Source organism: Brachionichthys hirsutus, chromosome 10 (assembly GCF_040956055.1).
Source record: "Brachionichthys hirsutus isolate HB-005 chromosome 10, CSIRO-AGI_Bhir_v1, whole genome shotgun sequence".
Taxonomy (NCBI): domain Eukaryota; kingdom Metazoa; phylum Chordata; class Actinopteri; order Lophiiformes; family Brachionichthyidae; genus Brachionichthys; species Brachionichthys hirsutus.
This window is the reverse complement of record NC_090906.1, coordinates 6836051-6863821: the sequence shown is the minus strand read 5'-3', so window position 1 is coordinate 6863821 and position 27771 is coordinate 6836051. Positions and strand designations below refer to the sequence as shown.

The 27771-nt window shown below is 41.9% G+C and overlaps 2 protein-coding genes across 3 annotated transcripts; one reads left to right on the top strand and one right to left on the bottom strand.

Annotated features, from left to right (window-relative positions):
• The first annotated feature begins 543 nt into the window (after window positions 1–543).
• LOC137900248 (microtubule-associated tumor suppressor candidate 2 homolog) lies at window positions 544–20961 on the top strand. The gene is made up of 15 exons (XM_068744310.1): window positions 544–2583; window positions 3413–3584; window positions 6422–6636; window positions 13606–13774; window positions 15096–15194; window positions 17730–17908; window positions 17992–18117; window positions 18643–18709; window positions 19224–19438; window positions 19545–19650; window positions 19736–19809; window positions 19901–19999; window positions 20100–20219; window positions 20337–20437; window positions 20538–20961. The coding sequence occupies exons 1-15, from the start codon at window positions 544–546 to the stop codon at window positions 20959–20961; spliced, it is 4206 nt and encodes a 1401-aa protein (XP_068600411.1).
• LOC137900006 (stomatin-like) lies at window positions 20517–27331 on the bottom strand. Of its 2 annotated transcripts, XM_068744045.1 has the most exons (8): window positions 27243–27331; window positions 26330–26433; window positions 26106–26178; window positions 25922–26004; window positions 25630–25833; window positions 25134–25268; window positions 24796–25022; window positions 20517–20572 (listed from the first exon to the last, which is right to left on the bottom strand). In XM_068744045.1, the coding sequence occupies exons 1-7, from the start codon at window positions 27301–27303 to the stop codon at window positions 24834–24836; spliced, it is 849 nt and encodes a 282-aa protein (XP_068600146.1). In that variant the 5' UTR covers window positions 27304–27331; the 3' UTR covers window positions 20517–20572; window positions 24796–24833. The 2 variants fall into 2 exon arrangements, with proteins under 2 accessions (XP_068600146.1, XP_068600145.1); XM_068744044.1 differs by lacking the exon at window positions 20517–20572 and having other exon boundaries at window positions 23824–25022.
• Between the last annotated feature and the right edge of the window lie 440 nt (window positions 27332–27771).

The window sequence follows — 27771 nt, the reverse complement described above, 5'->3', positions numbered from 1 at the left end:
GCAGTCATTTTTTTTTTTTACCTTATTCGGCAAAATGTCATTAGAAAACACCCATTACTCTCTTTGTCCTTTCCGTCTGCATCAGATATTCATTCACTTAAAAACAATCTGTAGCATAAGCTATCCCATTTTTCTTCGCACCTGTCCATTTATTTTATGGACCCAATCAACATCCATGTTGTCATCATGAAATGATGAATGCATGCCTATTACTGCCAAGACCTGTTTATTGTAAATAGAAAGAATATAATGTCTTTGCCCTTTGTTAAACCTTCCTTTTTTGTCTTTTATTTCAGATTGAACAGACCTCCCAGATCTCACACACAGCTTTCTTACCTCACAGTAATTTTAGGACAAGGGGTGAGTCGAAGTGGAAAAAAAGATTTGATGAAGTGGAAGTGACATTTTATCCTTGGAATAACCAGCTGGAGGACCATTATCACACAGACCCTGTAGAAGAGAGCGAGAGAAGAACCTTCGTAAGTCCTAGATGGCCTCGGCACCTTGTATGCGTCTTTGAGAACACGGCATAATTGGTTCAATATGAGTGTTCCAACTGGTTACCAAGGAACCAGGGTCAATGCTGACAGAGGAGAAAATATTTTAAACAAAACCCAGAGTCACTACCCTGAAGCTGGGGATGGCAATGCCAATCTGTTACCTTCAATTGCTGATCAAGAAGGTCAGAGACTGCTGAAGGACGCAGAGTACAGCACAAGCGCCATTCCTCCTTTGGTCTCTCGGAGCGAATCTCCCGACAAGTTTGCAATCTGGAGATCTGAGCAGCAACTAATGCAGCCTGAGCTCAGAGAGTTTGAGCTCTTAGAATGTCAGGAAATCCATACATTTCAGGGAAACAGAGATCAGGGGGGCAATGAAGAGTATGAGGAAGACGAGGGAGGAAGTATGAGAGATGGCAAAGATGAAGGTCCCATGTCTATATCCTCAAGCTCAACAACCAGCTCTGCTTCGGTGAAAGAGAGGAGAAATGACAATAAAAGCAACAAAATAGAGGGCCGAATAGAGGTGAAGAAAGTTATGTGCCATAGTACCGAGGAACTAGATGTACGTGTGACTGGCTCAGAAGAGCAAAAGCACATCAGGTCAAGCAGAACAAGAGACAGGGAAAGATGGAAAGGAAGCCTGAAGGAGTCCAAGTCCGAAACAAATGTCTTTGTCTCCAGTCTGTCAGCTGTTTGCCTCAGTGGGAGCTTATCGGGTCCTCTGGAGAGTGGTGAAGTGGAGTCTCCCACCAATCTGTGCAACTCAAAGACCAACCCGTATTCCAATACAAGCAGCACTACCTCAGCCCAAACCAGAAGAGGGGCAGCTCCTATTGATGCCAACCAGAACTTCCCACTATTGTATCCTCAGGAGAACCATGACCATGCTCAAAACTACAGCCAAGTTCAGAGACAGGTAGAGGGACTTCATCGCAGAAATGGATCGTCCTCTGATGGGGGGCTAGGCCAAAGGAGGAAGGCTGGGTTTGAAGAAAGGGCGATGCCACCTCGACGGCAACAGCTCGTAAGACCCCTCTGTCAAACTGAGATAGGAAGGGCCAGGAGCTTACCAGAACCCAGTGCTCATAAAAATGAGTCGGGACAATTGTCTTCCGTCAACCTCCCCACAGAGTCTCACAGTAGCGACTCAAACAGGAAGTTTACAAAGTCAGCGTTACGCGAGCCATCAGATTTCTCTTCTCTCTACAACACATCTGTCTCACAGCTCAGACAGCCCAACCCGTTGACCCAGAGGGACGTTCCTCCAGCAGAAAACCCGCCAGACACAGCTTCATGGCGTAATTCAAGTCCTTCCAACCCTTCTGCTTCAGAGAAGAGATCACAGACTCAACTCACATACAGAAGAAATTGCTCGAGTCCCAACAGGATGGGAATTGATTCCAGGTCATCCACCCCTCCCGACTCCCCTCTCAGGACACCCCTGGGTTCACCACGCAGGCAACCCTCCATGTACATTGTGACCAGGAATGCCTCTGGTGTCGTCATCCCGTCGGGATGCAACCTCGGTTCTACAACAGCTCAGGGCAACAGTAACAGCTGTTTGAGGGCGCCACTCAGAACCAACGTAAGCACAAGTGGAATCCCCAAAGCGCCTCTCAACAACCAGCAGAGCTCTAACCACAACTCCACCTCCAAAGAGAGCTCCCCATCACCCAAAACGAAGCCTAAAGGAGTTCGCCCCAAAATCATTACCTATGTCAGAAAGAATCCTCAGTTTAAGGCCCAGGCTTCCGACGGAACTTATCAGGTATCATCTCTACCATCCCGGCTCTCGACTTATACACAGGGACCAACAGCCACTTCCCTAAAAGACACTCCTAAAGACCCCTCCAAGCCTGACCCAGAAACCAGAGGAGCCCCAGTACTCAGTGCCTCCAATCTGCTTTATGAAAAACATCGGCAAGAGATGCAGGCGAGCATCTTTCCATCAGGAATGCTGAGCAGGAGTATCAGGCCCCCTGGACGAACGCAAACTGTGCCGCCTGCACACACACACAGCCACACAGCACCCTCTAAACTGGGCTGTAAAATAGACAGTGTCTACGGGGCATCAATGGAGGTGAGTGTTATTTGCAGTATCCAGTTTCAGTTTGCATTCTGATTTGCCTTTTCTTTAGTCCTGTCTCAGGCTATCACGGAACATTCGCATGAACAGCAAAGGACAACAATAAAGCTTAATTATGACGGTTCCCTTATCAATTAGCAGAGAGTTAGTAGAACTCATTAGTAGAAAATAAACCGTTCTCATATACAGTTTGATATACTTTAAATACACAGAGACACCTATCAAGTTAATTGACTCTGCATCTCAGTCTCACTAGCTGGTGCCTGTAATTTCTGTCCCACAGTCAACCATGTATAATTGATCACAGTTCTTTGGCATTTTATTCCCAGTCTCGCAAGTGCTGCTCATTATCGCTTTAAAATCATTCCTTATTGATTCTGATTAAATAGCTTTATTGGGCATTCATATTCATGCAGCCAGACACCAGCATGTGGAAATAAATAGTTAAAACATTTATTTTTTAACATATGAACTGTATGTTAAGATTTTGTCCAGCACACAAAGAATAATTTAACACTTAATCTTGAATGTTTTGCCTGGAGACATTTATGTAGTTTTCCGGCAGGTATATATTATATTGTCTTTTAGCACAAATAATGTAATATCACCGATAATATCACAAGAGTGGTCTCTTGTGATATTATAAAGTCTCTTGTTTCGAGGCAGAATAATTCTAAATAATAATTGCCTTTAAATAAAGGAAAATAAGTTCTATTTAACTTGTCCTTTTACTTCAATGCGATTTGAAATAGCTTCAGAACTCCAGCACTGCTTTAAGTAAAATAAGATGATTTCATGATATTTTTCACGATGTTTATTCCAGATGGGAAAATCTGCCAGTTTTAAGGGGAGTGCTTCTGAGGATGCCCTGCAGACCCAGACAGCCGCTCAGGTCGGAGGAAACGGCAGTCTCCTGCGCGCTGGCCGAGGTCTGCGCCTGGGCCTGGGGGCGGTCGCCAGGACGACCGCAGGATCAATGAAAGGCAGAGGACCAGGTCAAGGACAAAGATCAATGCTGGTCTTCGGCCAACCAATCCAAACTGTCAGTCCAGCAACAAATCAGAGGAGCCAGGAAAATGCCGGTAAATAAAAATGATCACCATATTATCTGCATGAAAGCAAATGTGATGATGATGATGAATATATTTATGAGATAGAATGTTAGAGTACAAGTACAGTCACACAGTAGCATGTATTACAGTACAAATAACGTCAAACATCCGGTCTAAGAGGAGCATTTCAAAAAAGCCCTTGCGGGCTTGTTTCCGTTGAAAGTCCTTCGTACATAATAAATGTCAGATTATTTGGCCTCTTTTGAGCAACTGTGTCTGAATTTCATTTCAGCAACCCAAAATGTGATACACTCGAGAGTTATGTGATCGCTCTTCTCCTTCGCTGTTTGACTGTTCCCCTCAAAGTGGCATGAGATGAAGGAAAGTCATTAATATGCGCTCTCTGAAATTAATTTTTGGCTCATCTAATTGGAAGGCTTTAAGGAAGACTCTGAGGGGACTTCTTCTGCTGCAGAAGGCTGCCATCTCCGAAATAATATAAATAAATAAACGGAAGCTTGCTCACTCATATCAAATTTGTAATTCAGATGATCCAGATGGAAAGTCTGACTGCAGGTATATTGAAGTGTGACATTTGCTCATCACCCCACACACTGCCGTTTGGTTATGGAATTCATCACTTCCATCTATATTCAATCTGCTCTCTCTCTCTCGCTCTCTCTCTCTTAATTAAACACTTAATAAAGATACAAAAATAAAACCCATTTTCCTCGGTACACTCAAACATACAGATTCATTAAATTGCTCAGCAGTTGTGTTCTGACGTGCCTGCCAGGCTTCCTCGTCATAATCCCTATTAATGCATATGCACGGTGTCTCAGGGCCGCACAGCCCTCTGGGAACCACAACCTTTGAAGTGCAAAGCAATTAGCACTTAAGTAACATCAATATCTTCCCCCTGGAATAATCTTTCATCCCTGCTCGACCCTACACACACACACACACACTGCATGGAGAAACACCAGCTGTGTCGTGCGTGTCAGTGTCTGTCTGTGTGTAGATTATTATGGGGTTTCTGTTGTTTATTTTGCATTTTTGCTTTCTCCACAGAAATCCAGGAATGATAAAAATTTTCCGCCTTGTTTTTTTCCCCTTTCTTTATTACCCTCAGTGAATATCACAGTTTAATGCATTTGTAAAAAGGAAATCTCTGTCAATAATTAATTCTGTCTTTGGTGCAATAATAGAGACGATTCCCATGCAGGGAAGAATGTTTTTGCTGTTGATGAATTGTGCATGAGTTTGTAGGATTAATATTTTTTAGAGCCATATAGTGCCCGAGGAACGGCCCACGGGACTTTATAATGAGCTCTCATGAATGTTATTCCTAGTTTGGTCACGCGTAGGTCATTATGTAGGAAATCAACAGACGAACGAGACCAAAATAAATAGTTTTTATTCTAACAAAGAAAGTCAGAGAGAGCGGACAGTAAAAGTCATATGAATAAATTCATACTCATTTTAGATCCTTATGAATAATGTGTGAGCTCATTCAGCAGTCCGTGATAAGGAAGATGTTTGCCAGCTTCACTTCTCTCCCCTCATTTTTCAGAGAGGACGAGTTGGGGGGGGGGGGGGGGGGTCAGGAGGGAAATGAGGACATTTAACTTTGACGATGCTGACCTTTTCACTCAGGAGAGCTTCAATCTAATAAACAGACCTCATAACAAAAGAGGGAGATCTTGAGGAAGGAAGGAGGGCATGAACAGTGTGAATGGTTGCTGATGATGCTGGGAGGGGAGGTACCCTGGAGATTTTGTTCCCTCTTTCTGCCCAAATTTGTTTATCTCTACCAAAAGAGCTTCTAATCTCCCTCCTGGATTTTTTGTCTTGTGTTGCTTTGATGGTTACCCTGCAGCAACGGCGTGAAGCACGCGGTTGTGCTGTATCAAGAGGAAAGGAAGCCCGTCCACTTTATCTTTGTAGCCAGCGTGAGATAATGCTCAGAATCTAAACCTTGAGCTTCAGACTGCGGCAGCCAACGTAACTCTTCTTGGATTTTCCCTCTGCCCACTGTGTGTATGTGTGTGTGTGCGTGTGTTCAGCCATGGCTGTTCATACCTGCACATTTCATCATTTTTTTGCTGTTAGAAACCAGAGATTACAGAGCGAGGGGGGGTTCTCACCATTACTCACTGACAATGTGTCCCACTATGGAGCTATGATTAGGTTTTCTTTCCCTCCCCCTTCTCTTCACAATTCCACTTCCACTTGTCTTCCTCTGCAAAGAGTCTTTCTCTGCGCTTCATTTTCTCTCTCTTTAATCCACCTTTAATTTTAGCCTTCAGGCCATAAATAATAACCAGGAATTACTGAACCTGTAAGATGGCAGATCTAAATATCTCAATTGTAGCATTAGTTTTCTGGATGCAAGGCTGGTGTGTAAATTCTTCCGGAGCCAAAAGCACTTATTAGCAGGCCAATGTATATTGTTTATGTGTAGTTTTTCTACTTTGAATCATACCACAGAAAACTTCCTGATAGCCACAGAGAGCTTAGTCGATGCATGATAATGAATGATTTTCCCTGATGAGGGGAAATAATAAATGTCACAGCTCTGCTGAATCCCGTGGATTTTCTTCGTATGATGGTGTTTAATGAGTATAAATAGTCAGTAAATGTGCGTCTGCTGTAGTCATAATGATGCTCAGGGATGGACTACATAAATTCAAAAGTATACCGACATCATTTTATTTTCAAATATACTTTTAACACACCAGAAACCTTGAATGGGATCCTTCATTTTGTGTCTCTAACAGAGGACAGAGTCTTTACCCATCATGATGCCGCTCAGCCCCCGGCTGCGATCTCCAGGTCTCCAAAAGCGAGCCAGTCGGGTCTGCGGCCCCCAAGCTCCAGCTGCAGCCGTCTCCCTGCGGGCCGCCTGGCAGCGTTTGGCTTCATCAGGAGCTCCAGCGCGTCCGCCGTCCCCTCGGTCCACCCTGCCGACAGTGCGCCGAGTGACCCCTGTAGGACAGCTCACCGTGAGTCCACCACCAGAGTGTATCATAGAATTTAAAGTTGTTTAAACCGATGTGTAACACATTATAATGACATCCTAACCCAAACTTTAAAATTAAAGGCCTACCAGTACTTTAATTAACGACATTTTTTTTTTTACAACTAACAGTGAACATTTTAAAATGTATTGATAAATCAGTTGGTGCGTTCACAAATGCTCATCACCATCCTGTTTCTGTTTCAGAATTCCTTTTATTAATGTAGGTTGCATAAATAGCCCCCCCTCCCCACGTTCATTATGCTGCAGTTTGCTCTCTCTGTCTTCTTCTCTTCCTGAGCTCCTCCCAACTTAAAATGTGTTCTTCAAGCTCTTCAACAGCAAACAGAGAGCTGCAGCTTTGAGTGGCATCGTTCTTATAATGAGAACTTTATTTATGGAATAGCTGTAAGGATACAGTGCAGTGCAGCTTTCATGATGTCATGATGCATTCAAGGTCCACGATTCATTTGTGAATCAGTCACACATGACAACCCAAAAGCGTTATTTATATTAACTGCAAATTCTATTGAAAATGAATAATACATCAAATTGTAATCATTTTTATTCCATCTTGATTATAACTAACTAACTGGGACTAAGCTTTTAATTTTTAGATCCCACCCTGTCAGAGATCCACACCTCCATCTGTGTGACAATGCAGTGCATTGACATGTAAAGGGTGATGACACAACAATGAATAGATAGATAGATAGATAGATAGATAGATAGATAGATACAAAATGACCCCATTCATGACAGCTCATCATGTTTCATCTGGTACAAAGCATGTAAGAACATCAGAGGACATGGTTCCCCCGACTCATCTGTTATTAAACGGACTCTAAACGAACAGAACAACAGTGTCATATTTACTGTTGTGTAGAGCTGAAGGCGGGTGCACGGTTATGATTTCTGCTGTGTTTTGCCACCCCGGTGGGTTAGTTGGCTGGATCTTTGGTAGCTGCATGAGTTTTTAATGCGACCTACATACGGACTGCTTATTCTTCCTCTCCCAGTTACAGTCGACGTAAGCACCTTCACCCTCACGCACGCCAGGCCCGTGTTATGTCATCACTCCGTTCCTTTATTCACCCCCCCCCTTTCTGTTCTCACACTTTTTCATTTTTCTCCAGTTGGATGAAAATGAATGCAAGCTGTGTTGTAATGTGGAGCAGGCACCCTTTTAGTGACTATGAGTTCCTTCTCCAAGGCACAACATCTTTATTTGTTTTTACGTACGAAAATGTGTCATACCTGTTTCATGCTGGCTTACCTATCAGTGTTATCATTGTTTCCATCAATTTGCTGGTAGGCATCAGACTCAGAAATCTAATTTATTAAAGCATATGGGATGGGCTGGATCTCGGATATTAGTCCAGTTAAAACATTAACTTCAAACTTCATAGTTTGGGTGCCGCATGATGAATATTAATATGTTGTTGTTGTTTTGTCATTTGACCAACTTAAAAGTTAAAAAGAAAGTGGAGACATTTCAGTCAGTGTTAAGTTTTATATTTAAAAACGATCAATCAGTGAATTTTTCACACAACATTTTTAAAACCTAAGATAAAGAGGGGCGGAATGTGGAATATTAAAGTGTATCAGAGTGACAATTAAAAAAACAAACATTTGTAGATAATTTACATGTGAAATACTGACAGGAGAGGATTTTTCTTATACTCAAACTCAATTTTAAGAGTTGCGTGATTGTCAGGTGAGTTCTTACACATCAATCTACCAAGCATGTCTTGGAACCACAGGAACTCGGTGCCTCCTTTAGCAGCAGAGAGAAGAAAGGCTCTGAGAAGGAAACATCATTGAGGAGTAGGGCAATGGGGAGGAAACGATTGCTGCACTCCAGCAAAGTGGGTTAAAGGAATTATCTCCGGAGTCTAAACTTCCCACTTTTTATATGAACGTGCAGCTGTGCTCATACAGGACGTGTCCATGTGGATTTGCGTGACTGTGAGGAGGCAGAGGCAAAGGATTGCAGAATATTGCAGAATATTAGAGGATTGTGTTCATTAAAATTCAGCAAACTAAGAAAACATGTTTTTTCTTTTATTCCTTAGAATCTAGGCAGATAGTCATGGTTTAAATCCCCCCCACTACTTTAAAAATTGGATATGTCTGCCAAAGAGCCAATAACACGACATGGATTGAGAATGTTTGCAGCATTGAAAAATTAAATTTAATGTGTCGTCCCAGAAGCAGTGAAGCAGTACTCACAAATACCTCCTGAGGTGAGCGAGCAATTACCTTTGGTAATTGGGGCTGTACTAATGTTTTAGTATTGTGTGAGTATTTTATTCTAAATTAAAAAAAAATCTGTGGATTACTTGGAGAAAAGGAAATAATAGCTGCACACTGAGGTAATCATTGCAAACCTGAAATTAACCGGACTGTTCTTAATACTAGTTTGCATATTTCGGTACACATGCAAGTACAATTTGAGCATTTGTTGCGCATAAGAGGGGATGTAGATGGTTTAATATGGCATTGATTATCCAATACCAGAATCCTCCCTTGAGCCGAGCAGCTTCAGTGAAGAGAGATCACAAATGCACATAATAAAGCAAAGGACAGCATGCTAATTACACTGTGATTGACAGGATCCATGTAATCGCTGATAGGAGAAGCAAGCAAGCAGAGGGCTGATGAAATCTGTGTCTGAGCCGCACCGACTCCGTGACGGAAGCACATTGGCCAAAAGCAAACATTGTGTTATTAGAGCACGCTCACCTCTATCCATCACCTCTAAAGGTGATAATGAAATCGTGCGAAGCAAAAGAAGAAAATGGAAAACTGAGCCGACAGCTTGACGCGTAGATGGCGAGCTGAAGGGACATGCAGATAAAAGGACAACATTTTGTTGGTCAAAAGGAGCAAAGAGGAGATGAAAGGGAAAATGGAGAGCAGAGAAAAGCGTGGATGGGGTTGGTGCAGGCAGGAAACAGGATGCCATACCCCAGATACCATGGCTCTGATCGGGTCTGTGAGTCATAGCTTGCTGTGAACAGATGGTTACTATGGTGCATGTGCTCATGCAGATATTCCTGTCTGCACACACACACACTACTAGAGCAGCAAATTGGATGGGCTAATTAGATATGGCTGCCATTCTGTGGCCGAGGAGCGAGAGAAACCAACTTGGCAGATGCTTGCAGCAGCAGCTGCATGAGAATGGTCTCAACATGCCTGTTCTTTAACTGAAAGACTCCAGAGGATTTTATCCAGCTCCATGTCGATCACCGTTAATGCACTTAAGAGGAATCCTGTGCTGTAAAAAACAACAACAACGGTTTTGAGAAGGATACCTTCAATTTACAGTAAATAACAATATAATCAAAGTATATGTGATAAACTGTAATAATCCTGGACAGATTTTGGAGTTATTAAAGTACTATTGTCTGTCCATCCACCCATTTTCCTAACCGCCTTTATATATAACATAAAGTTACGTATAACTTTAAATGATTGCAACTTTTTTTTATAGATATCTCTGTAACAGCAGCCAAATACAACACAACATTAACAAACTGAACTAGACAAGCTGAATGAAAGGTGCAGCAATAAGCTGATCTGCTACGCACTGACTGCTGCATGTAACGCTGGCCTTCGGTGCCTGGTTCAAGGACACTTCAGCAGCTGTGAGTCTAACGGTCACTGGGTTGGAATTCATCTGGTTACAAGATGACTACTGGCTCACAGAGGTCCTCATTTAACTCCTGAATTGGATCTTCATCCAGAAAAGACCTTTATCTGCAGACATTTTTTTTTTTTTTTACCAGCCCTTGTGTAGCCGTTGGTTTCCTCTTCAGGTTTCAGTAAACGCTTGTCCACTACAGAGCAGCAGTGAGCAGCTGTTAAGCTGCCATAGTCAGACCACTGGAGATTCAAGTTTACGTCATTTAGATTCGATGCTCCTTGCAATCAAGGGAGGAATTTGTTGTTGTTTACAGATCCAGACTTAAAGCTACCGATCTGCAGTGGGTGATGCAGAAGGAGGCCGAAAAGAAGAAAGTTTCTCCTTACTCCTCATTCCTACTCTGAGCCAGGCAGAGCAGGAGGAAGACTTTACTGCATGTCGGTCCCATTGTCTTGGCATTTGGGTTCTCGGAGTCCGAACTCCATAACCCTGAATCTAATTTACTCTGCACACACATTCTGTGATACTAACAAACAATGACACTGATTTGCATGCAACTAAAGCTCAGTGTTAAAATGAAACCAAATGTTCCCTGACTGTTTGGACAGATTTCCAATTTTCTCTCAGGAGAGCATGAAACATAAAATGGAGAGTATAATATGTGCATAAATTATACTTTGAATGATGGATGATGATGATGATGATGACAGGCATTTATACCAACTCAAAGCGAATCTCAGGAAGCGGCAATTAGCAAAGGACGAAAATATCTTCAGGCTTAATTTCACACAATGTGAACTGATCCCAGCAGATATCTGTCGGTGAGAACACGGAGTCAAACGTCAGGCACTGTTCAAATTGGATTTAACTCTTTCTGTTTTAACAGATCAGTTTCAATTTATATAAACTGTGTGAAGTCTGTGTGAGTGATTTATCTATTGGATTTCATGATTATCTGACAATTTCACAAAAACACAACAATTAAGCAGCAGACACATTTTCTTCTTTGTAATAACAATTTGTTTTTGTTAATTTCTTTGTTCAGTTTATGTTTTTTTTTTTGCTTGCAAGATAAATAATATATATTTTTAGGTTGTTACTTTCTTCACTTTTTTCTGCTAATTTTATATGGGATGTTATACTGTTATACTTTATTACGCTCGATTAAAAACAGTAAGAATTATTTTCCCATTACACTGTGGGTTTTGATTTTTACCTCCAAAAACATATGATTACAATTCTAATAAATAAATCATATAAAAATTAATATATCATTAGCTCCTTCTTGCAACATTGCTCCTTGACCAGCCACATAAAAAAATAAAAATGCATCAGACTCAAAAATCTAATTGAACGATGGATAACAGTCAGTTTTACACTGAATATCTTGATTTTTGCAAATCCACTGACCCTCTTTTCATCTCTTCCCAAATTCCCCCCATAAATCAATTCATATCTGCTGCTGTTTATTGTTGTTGGCAAATATTTGTACGGTATACGGTGACATTTTAAATATTCACTTATTTCACAAGGACTGCACATTTTTGCTTGCTCTGCATGTCAGCTGTTCACCTGAGTTTGTGCTGCATGCTGCACCATCATCAAATTCTTCAGGTCAGAAGAGTAACTTAGAATGTGAATATGCTGATTTAGCTAGTGTGGACGGGTTTATGCCATGAAATGAAACACCTCCGAGGTGGAATATTTTCAATCAAACTGAACTCGGTACTCTCGTGTGGCTATATTGCCACTTTCCACCAAGGGAAATCCAGCAGTGAAGATAGAAATTGATCTGAGAATGTACAGATTGTGTGTTTTAATATCTGTTTATACAGAGATACAAGCATCAGCATTTTTCTACTTCCATTAGTTTTGCTGGTAGGTGCAAGATGCTTCAATAGAACGGCATCCCACTGAGTGACTGAGAACCATTTTTGTCATCTGTTGCCACTTGAACATGGTCCCCTTTTTATGTGCTGTATTATTCATCCATCGTCAAACTACCCTAAGATAGCCTCTACTCTTTCACAGCGCGTCATTTTCATTTTATGCCTTTGATTAATTTGCTTACTTCATCCTGATCCAGTATAAAATCCACTTCCTTCTTTTTCCTGTCCCTTCTTTGCTATTGGCATTTTGCTTTACTTGCCAATCAGCTCCTGGAGTATCTTGGGGATGATTAATGAAGGGTTAAATAATACAAGGCCACATGTGACACAACATGAGCAAATGAGAAAATAAAGGCATCCTGCAACTCATATTTTGAATGGTGATGGATGCCATTTATTGCCACTTTTCAATGTAACCTGGTATATTATGTAATGTAAATTGCTCTGTGGTATACATTAGTGATGGGTTAATGATATACCCATGTCTTGATGTCCCTGCAAGAAAATGAATCCCCAAAATGGAATTTGTGGAAAAAAAATGTTTTGCCTTATATACAGCACCTTAACTCTTCATGTTCGTTTAATAATTGCGACCCTTCGACACCGGTGAAAAACAAATTGGAAGAGGAATAGTTGGAAGCTGAGGTGTGTGAAGAAAATAAATTAATTTAAACAGACTAAAGCCTAAAGATATGCACCAGTGCTGTTTACCTGACTACATAAAACGCACAGTCACCTCTCTTGTCTCTACATATTTCTTGCATATTTATTTGTTTCCTGCTTTTTCTGAAGACACCAGGCTCCCTGCAGTGCGCAATTCAACTCCTGAGCACCGGAGGGAATGAAGTGAGAAGCAATATACACCAAAGGAAACTCCTGAGACAGCTGCTCTCATTTCGTGTTTTTGTGTGCTATTTGCCGTCACGTTTTCTAAATTGCCCCAATCGCCGTGAATGCTGGGAGATGAGCGCCGTTGCTGCACCTCGCCATCACCATCTTGTGGTTTTTTACATGCAACTTAATGTTTATTCCAGCTCTGGAAAAGCGCGGGCAGTCTCTTGTGTCATTATTGACTGAGGATGAGCAAGGATATACATAAATGTGAGAATTTTTGCTTTGCAACAATCTACTCGCCGTTTGATTGTCACCGCACTGTGGCACAGGATAAGCGATGACGATGATCAGTGCACGTCTGTGTGAGTGTGCATTGTCTTTTCCTGTGTGTACATGCACTCGTGTCGAAGCATCGATGTGTAAATATCTGTTGGAGCATTTCTTACTTGTATGGATTTAAAATGTAGATAAAACAGACACGGAGATCAAGAGATAAAGAGACATTTGAGATGCTTTAAGGAGTGTTAAATGTCTGAAACAAAATAAACTTAGAGAAAATGTGATTCTGTTCCAGGTCTGAGTACGAGTGAGGAGCCTCCTCTGCTCAGAGTGACCACCAGCCCTCCATTGGCCGATCACCAGAGAGGTCCACCCTGCCGCAGCGTCAGCCTTCAGCCACCCTCTACTCCAGTCCTGCCCCGGCGCTACCTGCCTCCACAGCCACGCAGCTCTCCCGGAGGTCAGTGGAGATCTCATAGGAGGACAGAGCATGAAAAATATCAGATCAGGATGTCCTGTCAACATTAGCCAGAGCAATAGAACGTGTTTCTGAAAGGAGCAGGCAGTGCACGCTGCAGCTTCACGCAGGGAGAGATGTAGATTTCCACAGGGAACAGACGGGCTGTTCTCACATGTACGGTGAAAAATGTAATACATGATGTACATTATCAAGTGGGTTCCAGCATCTAGGCCCATGGGAATGTTTGGAAAGTGTCAGGCAACGGGATTAAATGTTGTGATAGGAAAAAGTGACTGTTTATTTCACAGATGCTGACAATCCACAGTTAAAACATGCCGTGCTATTAAGAATAAGAATGAGAATGCAACTCCATAACATTTTATTTATGTTTTATTTTACTTTTAATACGTTTGCATTAGGATGTCAGGGCATTCATTGTATTCAGTACGGATAAATTCATTTTGACTATTTATTCCAGCGTATGATGGCAGCATTTTCCAGCCTCGAGGAATATAAAGTCTTTTTTGTTTTAGAGATTTGGTGAAATACTGTATATGAAAATACAGACATATTTAGCCTGCTCTGCGTAGCCTGCTGCAAACCAATGTTTACAAGCTCGGCTGGCTCTCAGTGTGTCGGGTGATTGGACCAGTACAGGAAGTGATGCTTTTTACACACACCTTGCAGTATCACACCATCACAGTGTGAGGATATACTCACACTCACTGCATGTCTTTGGATGGAATGAGAGACAATGAACTCTATCAAGTTCAACACACGTTCGTTCGCACAGTTGTGTTGCGCTGTTGAAGCAAACGGCTTGATGATGAATTATTGATAAAGAAATACCCCAGGATGCCCGTCTGTCTGAAGATCATACAGTAAAAACACTTCTAAACTTCATATTCCATTTGTTATCTCTACACAGTAAACACACGCGCAGGGTTTTTTAGGGTGGATTTGTTCCAACCCCCCCACCCCCCATTACAGGTTTAACAAGTTTAACTAGTTTTTACTTTCCTTTCCACCCTCCCTGCTTCACAACAAATACACAACAAACCCTAACCCACCACCACCACCACCAGAATGCTCCACTTCACTTTGACCAGGAGTCCTGTGGGACATAGTTAGAGGGCACAGCAGGAGCGAGGCTGCTGGAAATGAAAGCGTAGGAGAAAGATTGAAGCAATGGAACAAGAAGTTGATGGAAAATGATAGTTGGGTTTGATGCATTAGTAATTCAGACATTCTGAAGATAAATCAGCTTCTGTGTGAAGTTAAATAACATCTGTGGTTGGATTGTATCTCTGTTGAATGACAGTTGGCAGGAAGGATTTTCAGCGGAATTCTGAAGTCGCCCGTTCTCTCCCATCTTCGCCAAAGAGGCTGGCGGTGGTTCCGCCCAAACCTCAGTCCCCAGGTGAGTCTTCTCTCATTTCCAGAGCACAGCAATCGCAACAAATATGCAAGTGGTTACGAACAGCTGCCCTTATTCTCCTTTCAGCCGATAGCGATGGCACGTTGGCATGCCATGAGTGTAAAAAAATACATCTCACAGGACCAGAACGTTCAGGACAGGACTTTTCTCAGCACACTTTAAAGCATCAATGATGGCTCCATTTTATTCACGTGTGTCTGAGTGCGTGAGCGTGCGCCATCCTCCTTCAAACCCCGGGTATCATCTGTGCAAGAGACAACGACTGGCCACTTAAAGCTGTCCTGTTGTAATTTAACCTTCCGTCCTGCTGCTCCTCCTCATGCAGTTCACTGTTTTTCCATAAATAGTTGTATTCATATTTAACCGACTCACACAGACACGCGGCTGAATCCGTGCCGTCTGGATGTTTTCTTCTCTTGGCTGTACTATTTTTTCACAGATTGTAGAAGGCTTCCATCGCTTCTTACAGAGTTGACACGCATTCCCTCAGCCTAACACCTCTCCTCCTTTTCCCACTTCCCTTTTTCTCACTAAAGTGCTGCCGTTAATGTCCTTGTCTGAACGGCACGTTGAGCTGGACCCCGTCTTCTCCCACGCAGACACTAAAGGAGAACTTTCGCCTCCTCCTTCCCGTTCTCAGAGCGGCAGCATCTTTGAAGCTCTGATAGCCATGTTTTTAACGATGCACTTCAACGCCTCAGCATGAGCACATGCATAGACACGGATCATCAATCACCTTGGATTAGTGCAGCGATTGTCTATCAAATAACTAGCGGATTGTCACAAGCATGCATTCTCACACACTGCATTTACCCTGCTCACCTTCTCTTCACAAAACAATAATGATAGACAGTGGAACAATTCCCGGCACTTCTGCAAGCTGGGATGTTCCTTTACTTAAGGAGACAGTGCATTGACTTATCCTAACCTAATAATTCTATTAGCAATTAAAATCCTAATAATTAACCCTAACTTATGCAAACTTTATCATAGAATATCAGGACTTACATAAAGGGAGACTTATATTTTGTCCCCCAAAGGAAACCAGGAAAGGCATTTGCCTACAATGAAGCTATCAATACAGATTTATTTACTCACAACATGAGTAATACACACAGATGTACCAACAGATGTCTGCACCCCGTTGTTTTTCTCATTGTTTCTCGCGTAGTTATTCCTCCTCCATTAACATGCTGCTAGCGCCTGCATCCAGCCATATAAACTCATTTGGCATTCATACAGTTCTACATATCCTCAGGAAGAAGCACATTTGTGTTTGTGTGTGTGTGTGTGTGTGTGTGTGTGTGTGTGTGTGTGTGTGTGTGTGTGTGTGTGTGCGCGCGCGCGTGCGTGTGTTTTAAGACTTCTAGTCATTTTCAAAGAATAAGATTCTTTATGTGCCTGCAAGGCAAACTTACTGATGAAGATTTAATACTGAAACATTTACTTATATTTGCATTTTTGCACAATTTTAGAAACAAAGCCTGGATTATTAGATGTTGTTAAAACAAATGTTTCTCACTTTCTGCTTTTTCATGCTCATTTCCTTCAGAAAAATGCCTCAATGCAGGTTTTAGTCACATACATTCACATTTGCAAGTACATATCTTCAAACAATTGGTCTTAAACATCCAACAAACACGGAGGAGGTCTATGTCTTCCCCATAGTTCTGCGTTATGTGTCTGCACTCTGTCCGCTCATTTCCTCGCAGCCCGCAACCTATTCCATATTCTATCCCCCTGCCTCCCTCTAACCAATCTTTCACTCATTACCTGGGACCCTACACCTCACCCTAGCCTCAGGTTGTCTTGGAAACGGCTACTTCATGCTTCAGCAGTCCTGGATGTGGCAAGTGAAGTGAAGCTGCAGCGATTTAGTATATTTCGCGTGTGCAGACATTCAGTCTGTGCAAACGTACAGAAGGAACATTTTAAAAGAATGCACTCACTCCCTGTTATTGTGTTGCAATGCTGTGTTGTCTACACAAGCTATGTGCTCACGATACAGACCCATCGACCGACACGGAGGTCAATCTGACCACCTTTATGTCAACTGCAGTTTAATGGTAATTTCCCTGCAGTATTAATGGGATCTTTGCTTTGAATATCCCACACATAGTACACACAGCAAGCAAAGATTAACAGAGTCTATGCATTATTTCATACTGCTAAATCCTTTCTTGATACTGATGAGATTAGATGGTCCATCAGACTGGGAGTCACTCCAAGGCTTCATCTGGAAGGAAGATTCAATTAATTTAGTGTAATTTGTCATGAGAACATCGTCATTAGCAATAGGTCAGGTCAAGTCTCCTCTAAGCCCGTAATCACGCATTTCATTTTTTTAGATATTTAAAAAATGAGTTCATCAATAATAGATAGAGCATTTACATGTAAATGGCTTCATATCATTTTCCCCTGTGGTTTCCCTGAGGAAGAATGAACATTCTCACGTCGACTTATTTCCAATTAGATTTAAATTTCTGTGTTTGTTTGTTTTTCTCCCTCTCCCTGCAGTCCAGTCTTCACCGCGGCCCGCTGCGGCAGTGCGAGGGTCAGCTCTCCCGGGGTCTCCTTGTCAAGTAGCTCCCCTGAGACTGCAGCAGGAGAACCTGCAGAGGGAGAAGGAGGAGGCTCAACAGAAAGAGAGGCGAAGGCAGGAAGAGGAAAGAGAAAAGGAAATGCAAAGGGAAGAGGTGAGTTGTGGGGAAAACCTGCAACGATACTCAGAATTGGTGCTATTTTTGCGTACTATATTTTATGCCTTTTATCCACATAGGTTCATAGGCTGCAGGGACGCTGTGAGCAGCAGGAAAGGCAGCTTAGAGCACTAAGAGATGAACTGAGGAAGACTTCCTTGGGTCTTGAGGCCTTCATTATCACCACTCAGCATTACTGCCTCAAGGTAGAGAACACATACTGTATTCAACACCATGAGGTGAGATTCCAGCATGCATCCTGAGCGGGTTGCTAAGCGATGGTGTCTGTGGGGAGGGTCCTCCAGAGTTCAGTGTGTCACTGAGCAGGCTTCATCCAGCTCTCAGTGTCGGTGGGATGATTAAGTTTCTGAAGTGCTCGAGCTATAATGCTGCTGTCAGGCTGCAGAGGAACTTCCTGACTTCTTCATGACTCCTGTCTGAGTGCTGCAGGTCCTGTCCCACAGTTCAGGGACCTCTACTGGGAGGTCTGTTTAGGTTAGAGCTCCACCTGCTGGATGCAGCCGGATTCAACAAGCTGCATTATCATCCAATAGCTCTTTAGCATTTGATAATTATTATTCTTAATCAAAAGGCCACATCAGCAAAATAGACTTTACACATAGGCACATGTTTTTATTAACATACTTCATAATTTAGAAACTAGAATTAGTAGTTTATATGGTACTTGTAACCTGCACTACATCACTGTCTTGTTTCTTTAACATTTTCAGAATAAAACTGCCGAAGAAAAACAAAGAAAATTGTCCTTGGAGATGCAAAAGATCAGAGAAGAAATGGGTGAGTGAGAATCAATGTTTGACCAAAGAAACTAAACACCTAACTAATCAAATAAAAGAATAGAACCTTTTTCATAGCAGACATTTTACAGGTAAAACACATACATTACAGATGATATAAACAACGACTGGTCGCTGAAAGTGGCGATAGTGACCCTCATTACCAGCCACGGGATATCGGTGGCCCCACAACGAATGTAGCTAAAATGGAATAATGTTTTTATTAATTATACACGGGACAAAATTGTCTTGAATAGGGTCTACGTGTTGAGGAAGCAGTTTCTTCTTTTCTTTGTGCTTTTTTTTAAAACAAATTAATAAATCATGTTTATATAAAATATAAAATGAATGCAACATAATCCTGAACTCAAAATCTCAAATCAAAGTTTTCTTTTTTAGTATTATATCTGACTAGAATTATTTAGCCCAACATAAATTTGTACAGTCTTGAAACTATGAGTATTCTGTATTCCATCAACAACAACATCATAAAATATGGACTACTTCATGCGCAGCGTCCAACTCAGCACGATGGGAGAGACTCCATCGGGAAAAGACAGCGCTGGAGGTGGCGTTTGAACAGGAGCTGCAGGAGCTGCAGCTGCAGCAGGAGGCAGAGCTGCTCGCTGTGGAGGAGGGACTCAGGAAGTGTCACTCAGCGGAGGCAGAACATCTGAGGGCGGAACATCGGTCAGAGATGGAGGAGCTAAGGACTCAGCAACAGGAACAGGTGAGGGGAAGACATTTTTATATTAGCTTTGATAAAATGTGAATAATTCTGGTGTCAAGTCTTAAATGGGTATTGTTTTGTACGTGTGTGTGTGTGTGTGTGTCAGGTGGAGGAGATGACGATTAACCACCAGGGAGCCAATCAGGAGCTCAGAGACATGCATAACATCACCATGGCAACCCTGCACGAGGAGCACGCCCGTACAATGAGAGGCATGAGTTCCAACCTCGCAGCATGAACCCAGCACTGCTCGAAACATCAACAAACCGTTTTCATTGTGCTTCTGACTGTCTGCAGACCTGAGGAAAGCCCACGAGCAGCAGAAGGTGCTTCTTGAAGAGGATTTTGAAAAACTCAGGCTTTCTCTACAGGTACGATTCAATTAAACATGTATGTCGATGAGCGCTGCTGTGTACTAATGTGTTGTTTCTTACTGTTTGTTGTCTTTGGATGTTTGTGCAGGATCAAGTCGACACTCTCACGTTTCAGAACCAGAGTCTTCGGGACAAAGCCAGACGATTTGAGGAGGCTTTGAGGAGGAGCACGGATGAACAGATAATTGTATGTTTCCTTAATAACTATCCAGATTTGATCTGTTCTTTCATCTTGTCTGTTGTTTTTGTCCTTTTACTTTGGGAATGTGCTTGTGTTTTCACAACAGGATGCTCTGGCTCCGTACCAGCACATCGAGCAGGATCTGAAGAGCTTGAAGGAGGTCGTGGAAATGAAGAACCAGCAGATACACCAGCAAGAGACGAAGATCTCTGACCTGGAAAAAGTGGTAGGCTCAAATGAGCTGTCCCAAACCTCCGTCACAAATATGCACACTGGAGACACGTGGTTGTCATCGTGCACGATTAATAAACTTTTGCTCCGTCTTTGTGTTCTGTTTTTTGAGCAGGCCCAAAAAAATGTAACCCTTGAGGAAAGGGTCCAGGTTCTGCAGCAGCAGAACGAAGATCTGATGGCTCGTGTTCAAATGAACCTAGCCCTCTCCAGGTCATTATTGCATCATCATCACCACTAGCAACAGTAACATGGGGTGTCATGCTACGTGCTCCTTGATGCTGGATTCATCCGTGTTGTACATTTCCTGCAGGCAACTGTCGGAGGAGAACGCAAATCTGCAAGAGTCTGTCGAGAAGCAGAGCACAGAGAAGAAGAGGCTGAGTCAGAACAACGAGGAGCTTCTCTGGCGTCTCCAGACCAGTCCCCTGATTTCCCCCGCCTCCTCCCCTCTGCACCGCTCCTTCTCCTCCTCCCCAGTACCATCATCCCCGTTCTTCTGCCATTCACCGCTCGCAGGGTGTGACTCCCCAACCCATTGCCACGGCCGCCGCCAGCAAGCTCAATATGACTCTCCCTCTCACAGAGCCACCACCAATCAAAATCTCTCCCCAGGGCCAGACACGCCCACTCACGGGGCAGCATGCAATCAGAATTACTCCCCTGGCCCAGCCACGCCCACACACAGGGCATCAGCCAATCGCTCTAACTCCACTTCCTGTTTTAGCTCTTTGTAGAGACAAATAATCTCCCGTCTCTTTTCTTCCTCCGTGTCTCATCTCTCCTAGTTTACTTTCCTTTTTGAACAGTGTCACATTATCGAAAAATAAGGGCTTTGGTTTCAGGTCATGGGGCAAACTGTAAAGATGGGGTCTGACCACTGCGATTAGATGTCTCACATCTGTTGGTGTCACGTGAAACTACAGTGTGAAGCGAGAAAACGAATGTTGCATATTGGAAAATGTAGTCAGCTGAGTTCAGTCCCATTTCCCCAATCCCATCTTGTATGTAGGCAGGAAAGGTGGACTGTAAATACTTTAAGATAGTCTTAATATAGATAGATAGGACAGTGTTGACGTGTAGTGTAGCTTCCCTGCGTGGGTAGACACGAGTCCCCGTAGACAGAAACAGTACAGACGGAAAGTAGCATGCTTTAAAAACATTGGCCATGTCCTTGATTAACAGACTTCACTGGGAATTATGTCCTCATAGAATATTCCCATGGAAAGATGAACTGCGATTTTTGTCCTCTGGTAAACTCCCCAACAAAGCGCCTTTTCCTCTTGCCACCAGCAGAGAACAAACCGCATATTAGGGCTTTGGAATGAATATCAGTTTATCAAGGCGAACCATAATTTGAAGCCCATTTGTGGCACATTTGACATTTTGTAATTCGTTCAATGCCGATAGTTGTCCTTGCCTGGGACCAGCCGACCTGGAATCCCAGCTAGTTTACCTGCAGAATAAAGAGGACTTACGTTTTCAGAGTTTGCAGGGTCTTCCTACAGCGTCTCGCAACGCAAACTGCTCTTCAAGCCGTAATCCCTCAGGTCAACTTGCAAAAACGACATCTGCCATTTTGTATTTACCTCAACGGGAATGTGCAGTTTGTTGTCTCTTTAGCTCAGCAACAAACAGTATACCGTAGTATATAAAATGCACAACTACCAGGGAGTCCAAGTTAAAACCTGACAGGATGTTTTAAATGTTGCTTTCATATCCACTTTATTTGTTACATGAATTTTGCTACTTAAGCAAGAGTGTACTGTAAAAGTCTTCCAGTCTTATATGAAACGTATTATTGCTGTAAAGTGTGTCGTGAATAAGCTCGAGCTGTGAGGGGAATCATTGGTGTTTGAGATGCACCCCGGATGGCATTAGATGTAGTGAAGGTTTTTGTGGCTCGTCATTGCACATGCATAGACGGGGATCTATAAGCTATTTAAGTGAAATCGCTGTTCGCCCCTTTTGGATTGGCTTCACAAAGATTAGTGTAGCTGTGTCTGAACCTGCGCTGACCTCTTCGTAACCTCTGATGATTCTTCTTCTTGTTTATCAAAATGATGCTTTTCAGCCATCGAGTATTAAGATGAGACTTGTGCTACGCTGTGCTCTCAGTGTGCCGGAGTGTATCGTTCAGGGAATTATTTTCAAAAACTTTCAACGTACATTTTTGTACAGCTTCTTTACAGAACATCAGATGCGCTCTTGATGTTTTCCATTTCTATGAAATCCAACTGATGAACCGAACTTTGTGATAGAAAAATGTGAATTATTTTGTAGTATTCAGACCAGCATCGCTGCCTCCTCTACCGACAAATTTACCCTCAGGGTCTTAATCCTTCGCCGAACTTTGAACAAGACAACTCAGAGAACCACAGTATTATACAGCGTACCGACAGTGATGTAGTTGTACCTCCGGGTTTGACGCCACATGAAAATGAACAGCATGTGGATAAATAAGGCCAACGAGAGGGAATGAGGGTCAGTCTGTACCGACAGCTATCATGACACTGCTAATTGGGGCCGGGGTGGCGATGGCAACGAAGGAGGGCAGTACCGAGGCCTTCAAATCTCTATCGGCCCCCCTGGCATCATTTTCCAGTTGGTTTTAAATTTGGAGGAAAGGAGTAAAGACACCTTCAACCAGCATGAAAGGTTGACATTTCTGCGTCTTAAGTAGACCTTAAATTGTGTTACTTGTTTACAGGATAGTAAAATGATTTTTGAAAAAGCAATTCTTACAAAGATTTTTTTGTATGAATCAAACACAGGGTTGATTGCTCTTAAACAAAAGAATGTCAAGCACAGAGTAGTATTTGAAAAATGTATCTCAGTTCTCACTCAGTTTTGTATCTACAATTGTGATTATGAGAATGTATTTGCATAATGATTATTTGTAAGAATTCGTAAGTAAGTCGCTGTGTTTTCAGATGTTTATGATTACACTTCACCTCCATTATTTAATGGTTCTTCAGGACCCAGCTAAATGTCACTTCAGGTCTAAATTACAGCCTACAAGGAAACAACTAGACTGCTAAAGACAAGTCTATGTTTACAAAGGACAGTTTCAAGTTACTCAATTTCTCATAAAATAATTATTAACCTTTGGATGGACTATGAATTCTAAACTTGTGTTGCAACGACCTTTCAATGTGTCCTGTGGACACTTTTGCATCTCACTATGTACTGAATGTCATGTTGCTCATCATTCATGTGATTTTGTTTAATACAAAAGGACCTTTGTCTTAACAATATGTAGCAGCTATTTCTAGTACCTTGCTTAGCCTCCCCATATGAAACATGGGTAATTTATCTAATTCAGTGGAGATTGAAATATCCCTGTTCGTGTTTAAATGCTATTGTGGCTCATTTTTCCACGGTTATTTAACATTTGAATTTGTGGATGTAAGATACACAATTACCCCTTAACGATTTTTTTTCTGGCAGTGATTGAATGTAAATACATTTACAAAAGGAGTTGTGTCTTAGTGCACCAACAAAGTTAGTGATGCATGTATTTCTGTCTACTGTTTGTTACTCCCCCATTCTTTTCTTTCTTTCTGGACAAGGAAAGAGATAGTTACACATGTAAGATATACCGAGTATGTAGTTGTTTTTATTTGTACTTATTGGGGAGAACACAATATTAAACATATTCAAGACAAATCAGGTGATGTCCATGTGTCATTATGGATAAGTCGTGGAAATACACTTTGAAAAAACTACAGTAAAACCTCGGTTCACAAATGTAATCTATTTGACTCCATTCGTTGACCTCAAATATTTGTAAATATAAAACTGTTTTTCCCATTTACCGTATTTTCCGGACTATACCTCGCTCCAGAGTATAAGTCGCATTAGTCGCAATTAATGCCTCATAAAGAAGAAAAAAACATAAATAAATCGCACCGAACTATAAATCGCACTGTAGTTTGTTTTGTGTGCTTTACGTAGCACGCATATAGTTTGTGTGCTCGCTGCGCCCAGGACACACTAGTTTTTTGTGTGTTCTTCGCGTAGCGCGCAACACACACACACAAACTAGATATGGTATGTTAACAAAACACATTAACAGTAATTCAGATGAATAGGCAGCTGGGAGGCTGAATAGGCAGAATTAGCAGAACAAGCTCGCGAGTCTAACAAGAAAGTTGTATAATATTGTACAATAAGTAAATATGTAAAGTCTGTCGCATTTATCTCTTTTTATATATCCAGCAGCAATACTGTGACATTCAAGATTCTTCAAGGATCATATAATAGATAGAATATGGTAAAATTCAAAAACAGGAAGATATGAGATAGAATTAAAATAGAACAAAACCACAACAATTAGCTTACAATTTTAACATTTAATATATCCAGGTATGAAATATGACATCATGTCACAGCATGCTAATTCAATAATTTAAGGAGCAATTTCACCGTTTTTTTTTTCTTCTAAATGCTATGCGAACCATTAAAAATTATATAAACTGATTGAAAATCACAGCGGTAAACAGGCCTGGCCTGGCCTGCGTAATTATACTACATAAACCCCACCCAAGGTAACTGTACTCTGACCCTACCTGACTCGTGTTATTTTATTGGCTGAGTCACTGAGGTGTTACTTCCTCATGAAATGAGAAATAACATCCATGGGCAGCGGGAAGATGATCGTGGAGTTCTTCTCCGCTGCGATGGTGTTGAGAGTCTGCAGGTAGCGAAGCTGCAGGGCTGACGGAGACTCTGCGATCACGAGGGACGCCTCCTTCAGGGCACGAGACGCATTCATCTCACCCTCGGCTGCAATCACCTGTGTGTAGATCAAGAACTCCAGTTTAATGTTGCTCCAAAACTAACTGGAATCGAAGCATCCAAGTCAGCACTTTATATCCACTGTAGTTATTGTGCCACGTTTCCTGACCTTGGCTCTGGCCTCTCGTGTGGCCTCAGCTTCAGCAGCCATGGCTCTCTGCATTTGATGTGGCAGCTTTACATCTTTTATCTCCACACGCTCCACCTTGATGCCCCAGTTGTCGGTGGCTTCATCCAGGTTGCTCTGGAAAAGGCAAAGGAGAAAGAGAGGAGGCCTACATTGATTAACTCCAACAGATGAAACTCACTCATAATAGTGTTAGAAATAGATATAAAGACCAGATGAAACCCAGGGGAATGTTTTTTTAAACTTTTATTTATCTTTCTTTCAGAGAAATTTGAAAATATCAAATGTGTATTCAGCAAAGGAGATGTTTGCTCATAGATATTTTATATTGGAATTAAATCTACAATTGAAAAGACTCTTTGTGCGCAAATATATATTTTTTAAATCCCGTCAGTAGTAATTATGTACAAATATATTTTAGCTTCTGAAAACTCTATTGAAACCACATCTCAGATGTAATGAGAATTAGATTTTGTACCTGCATGCTGTGAGCAATGCCTTCACGATCAGACAAGAGCTCAGCCAGGTTCTTGGTCCCCAGGACATTTCTGAGGGTGGTCTGAGCCAGCAGACGGGTGGAGAAGTCGGCATTGCTAACATTGGCCACGGAGGCAATGGGGTCACTGACCCGGAAGTACACCACTCCATCCACAGACACAGTAACTGAGTCCTTGGTCAGGATCTGGCGCACAAATATAAGATAGCCTTTGCCGAATGTTCACTATTTTGAGTGACATTATGATATTTTGAACACATTTGTGTTTGTCTACCTCCTGAGGTGGGATATCAAATGAAACTGTTCGCAGATCTACTTTCACAAAGGTATCAGTGCATGGCAAAACAAAGAAGATTCCTGTGGGCAAACAATAAGACAAAGAATAATTTATATTTTGAAAAAGAAAATATATGAAATATCCTGTTTTTTGATACACAAATGAGATTTTTTGCATCTACCTGGTCCTTTAGCTTTCCTGTCTGTGATGCGGCCCAGTCGGAAAATTACAGCACGCTCATACTCCTGAACAATCTGCAAAACCGGAAGACCACAACACAAGTTCTGTTATTAACATGCTCGTGATGTGTGTGTGTGTGTGTGTGTGTGTGACTGTTCAAATGTGCAACAAAGGAAATTTTGGCTTCTGTTCCTGAATCCACTGTTGTTTATTGAGTTCACTCGCCTTGAGACAAAACCAGATGGTGAAGGGGAAAAGGATGATGACGAAAAAGCCTGCGATTATGCATAAGATCCAGCCGCAGCATCCCAGAGCTCCCGTTCGCTCAGCTGGAGACAAAGAGGACAACGGCGTGTGTGATTGATAGCACACCAGCTCCATTTAAATGCCTTACAAATATTAATTACACAATTAGTTTTACCTCCCATGTTCTCTCCCAGAGCGATACCAAATGCCACACACAAAGGCACGCTCACATGGATAAGTGCAAACAGTAAACTGTTTACTCAGAATGAGTCACAGATTCCGGGTCTCATGGTTCTTTCTTTGGTCAAGGAAATGTGTTTTATAATGGAAAATCAATGTCAAGCTAAATGTACAAGCGTCTTGTGGACATTTCACAATCACATTTCATAGTACACTATTTTACTTTTTATTAACTTTTTTTGAACCACAGTTCACTTTTGTTTAATCTGAGCTGAGGCAACAAAAAAATGATTAACTGAACTTGCGTTCAAATCATGTTTACAGTCTGTCATGATCCTTTTTGTCGCTGTGAAAACAATAATTACGCAAAGCTGCTCATGAGCAAATAAGTCCATGCTGAAAAACCTTCACAATGTAACATGATAGTCCCCTGCCCACATGACTTGCATAGCAATAATACAGGCAGGTGCCTATAAAGGGGAAACACACACACACACACACACACACACACAAAAGGCTTTTGGGACACCTTATCTCAGTAACATGTGATTTCTATCTCCATGACAATACAGTTCTACTTTGCCCTGAGGCTCTGTAACTGCTTTCCAACTACGTAGGTCGGATAAAAATGATCTGCTCTCACCTCTCCCAGCATGGAAATACAGATTATAACATCAGAGAAGAAGAGTAAAGAGAATGTGGTTCATCTTACATATTAAATCGTCATTGCTTATTCCTCTCCTCTTCTGGCTCTCCATTCTATCCATTTCCATGTACTTGTCAACCTGAGAGTGAAGTGCAGCCGAGTTTGTTTTTTGAAGCAATTCTAATGAGGAGGGTGTCAGCCAGCCTTTTAAAGCTGCAGCGCTGAGAGAAGGTGGAGGTGTTTTTCCATCTCTGAGTTGATCATTGATCATTAACAATTGTAGGGTTATTATGACGTTAACATCCAACTGGAAAATACAAGTAATTTATGAAGAATTGTTTATGATGTGTATTGCCTGATGTGGCTATTCCATTGAGATTATAAAAAATATAATCAGTATATTGTGACATGTCTGTGTAGGTTCTAGGTCGAGGTTCAAACTATAGAAACCATCTCTGAGCAGAGGAGGATTAAGACACCATCTATCAGCAAACTAAACATCAATCAAGGTTGGAAACGCAAAGTCTAAAAAGAGGAATACCACAACGTATCAAAAGAAATACTACAAGAAGGACAACAGCTATTATAATGAGAA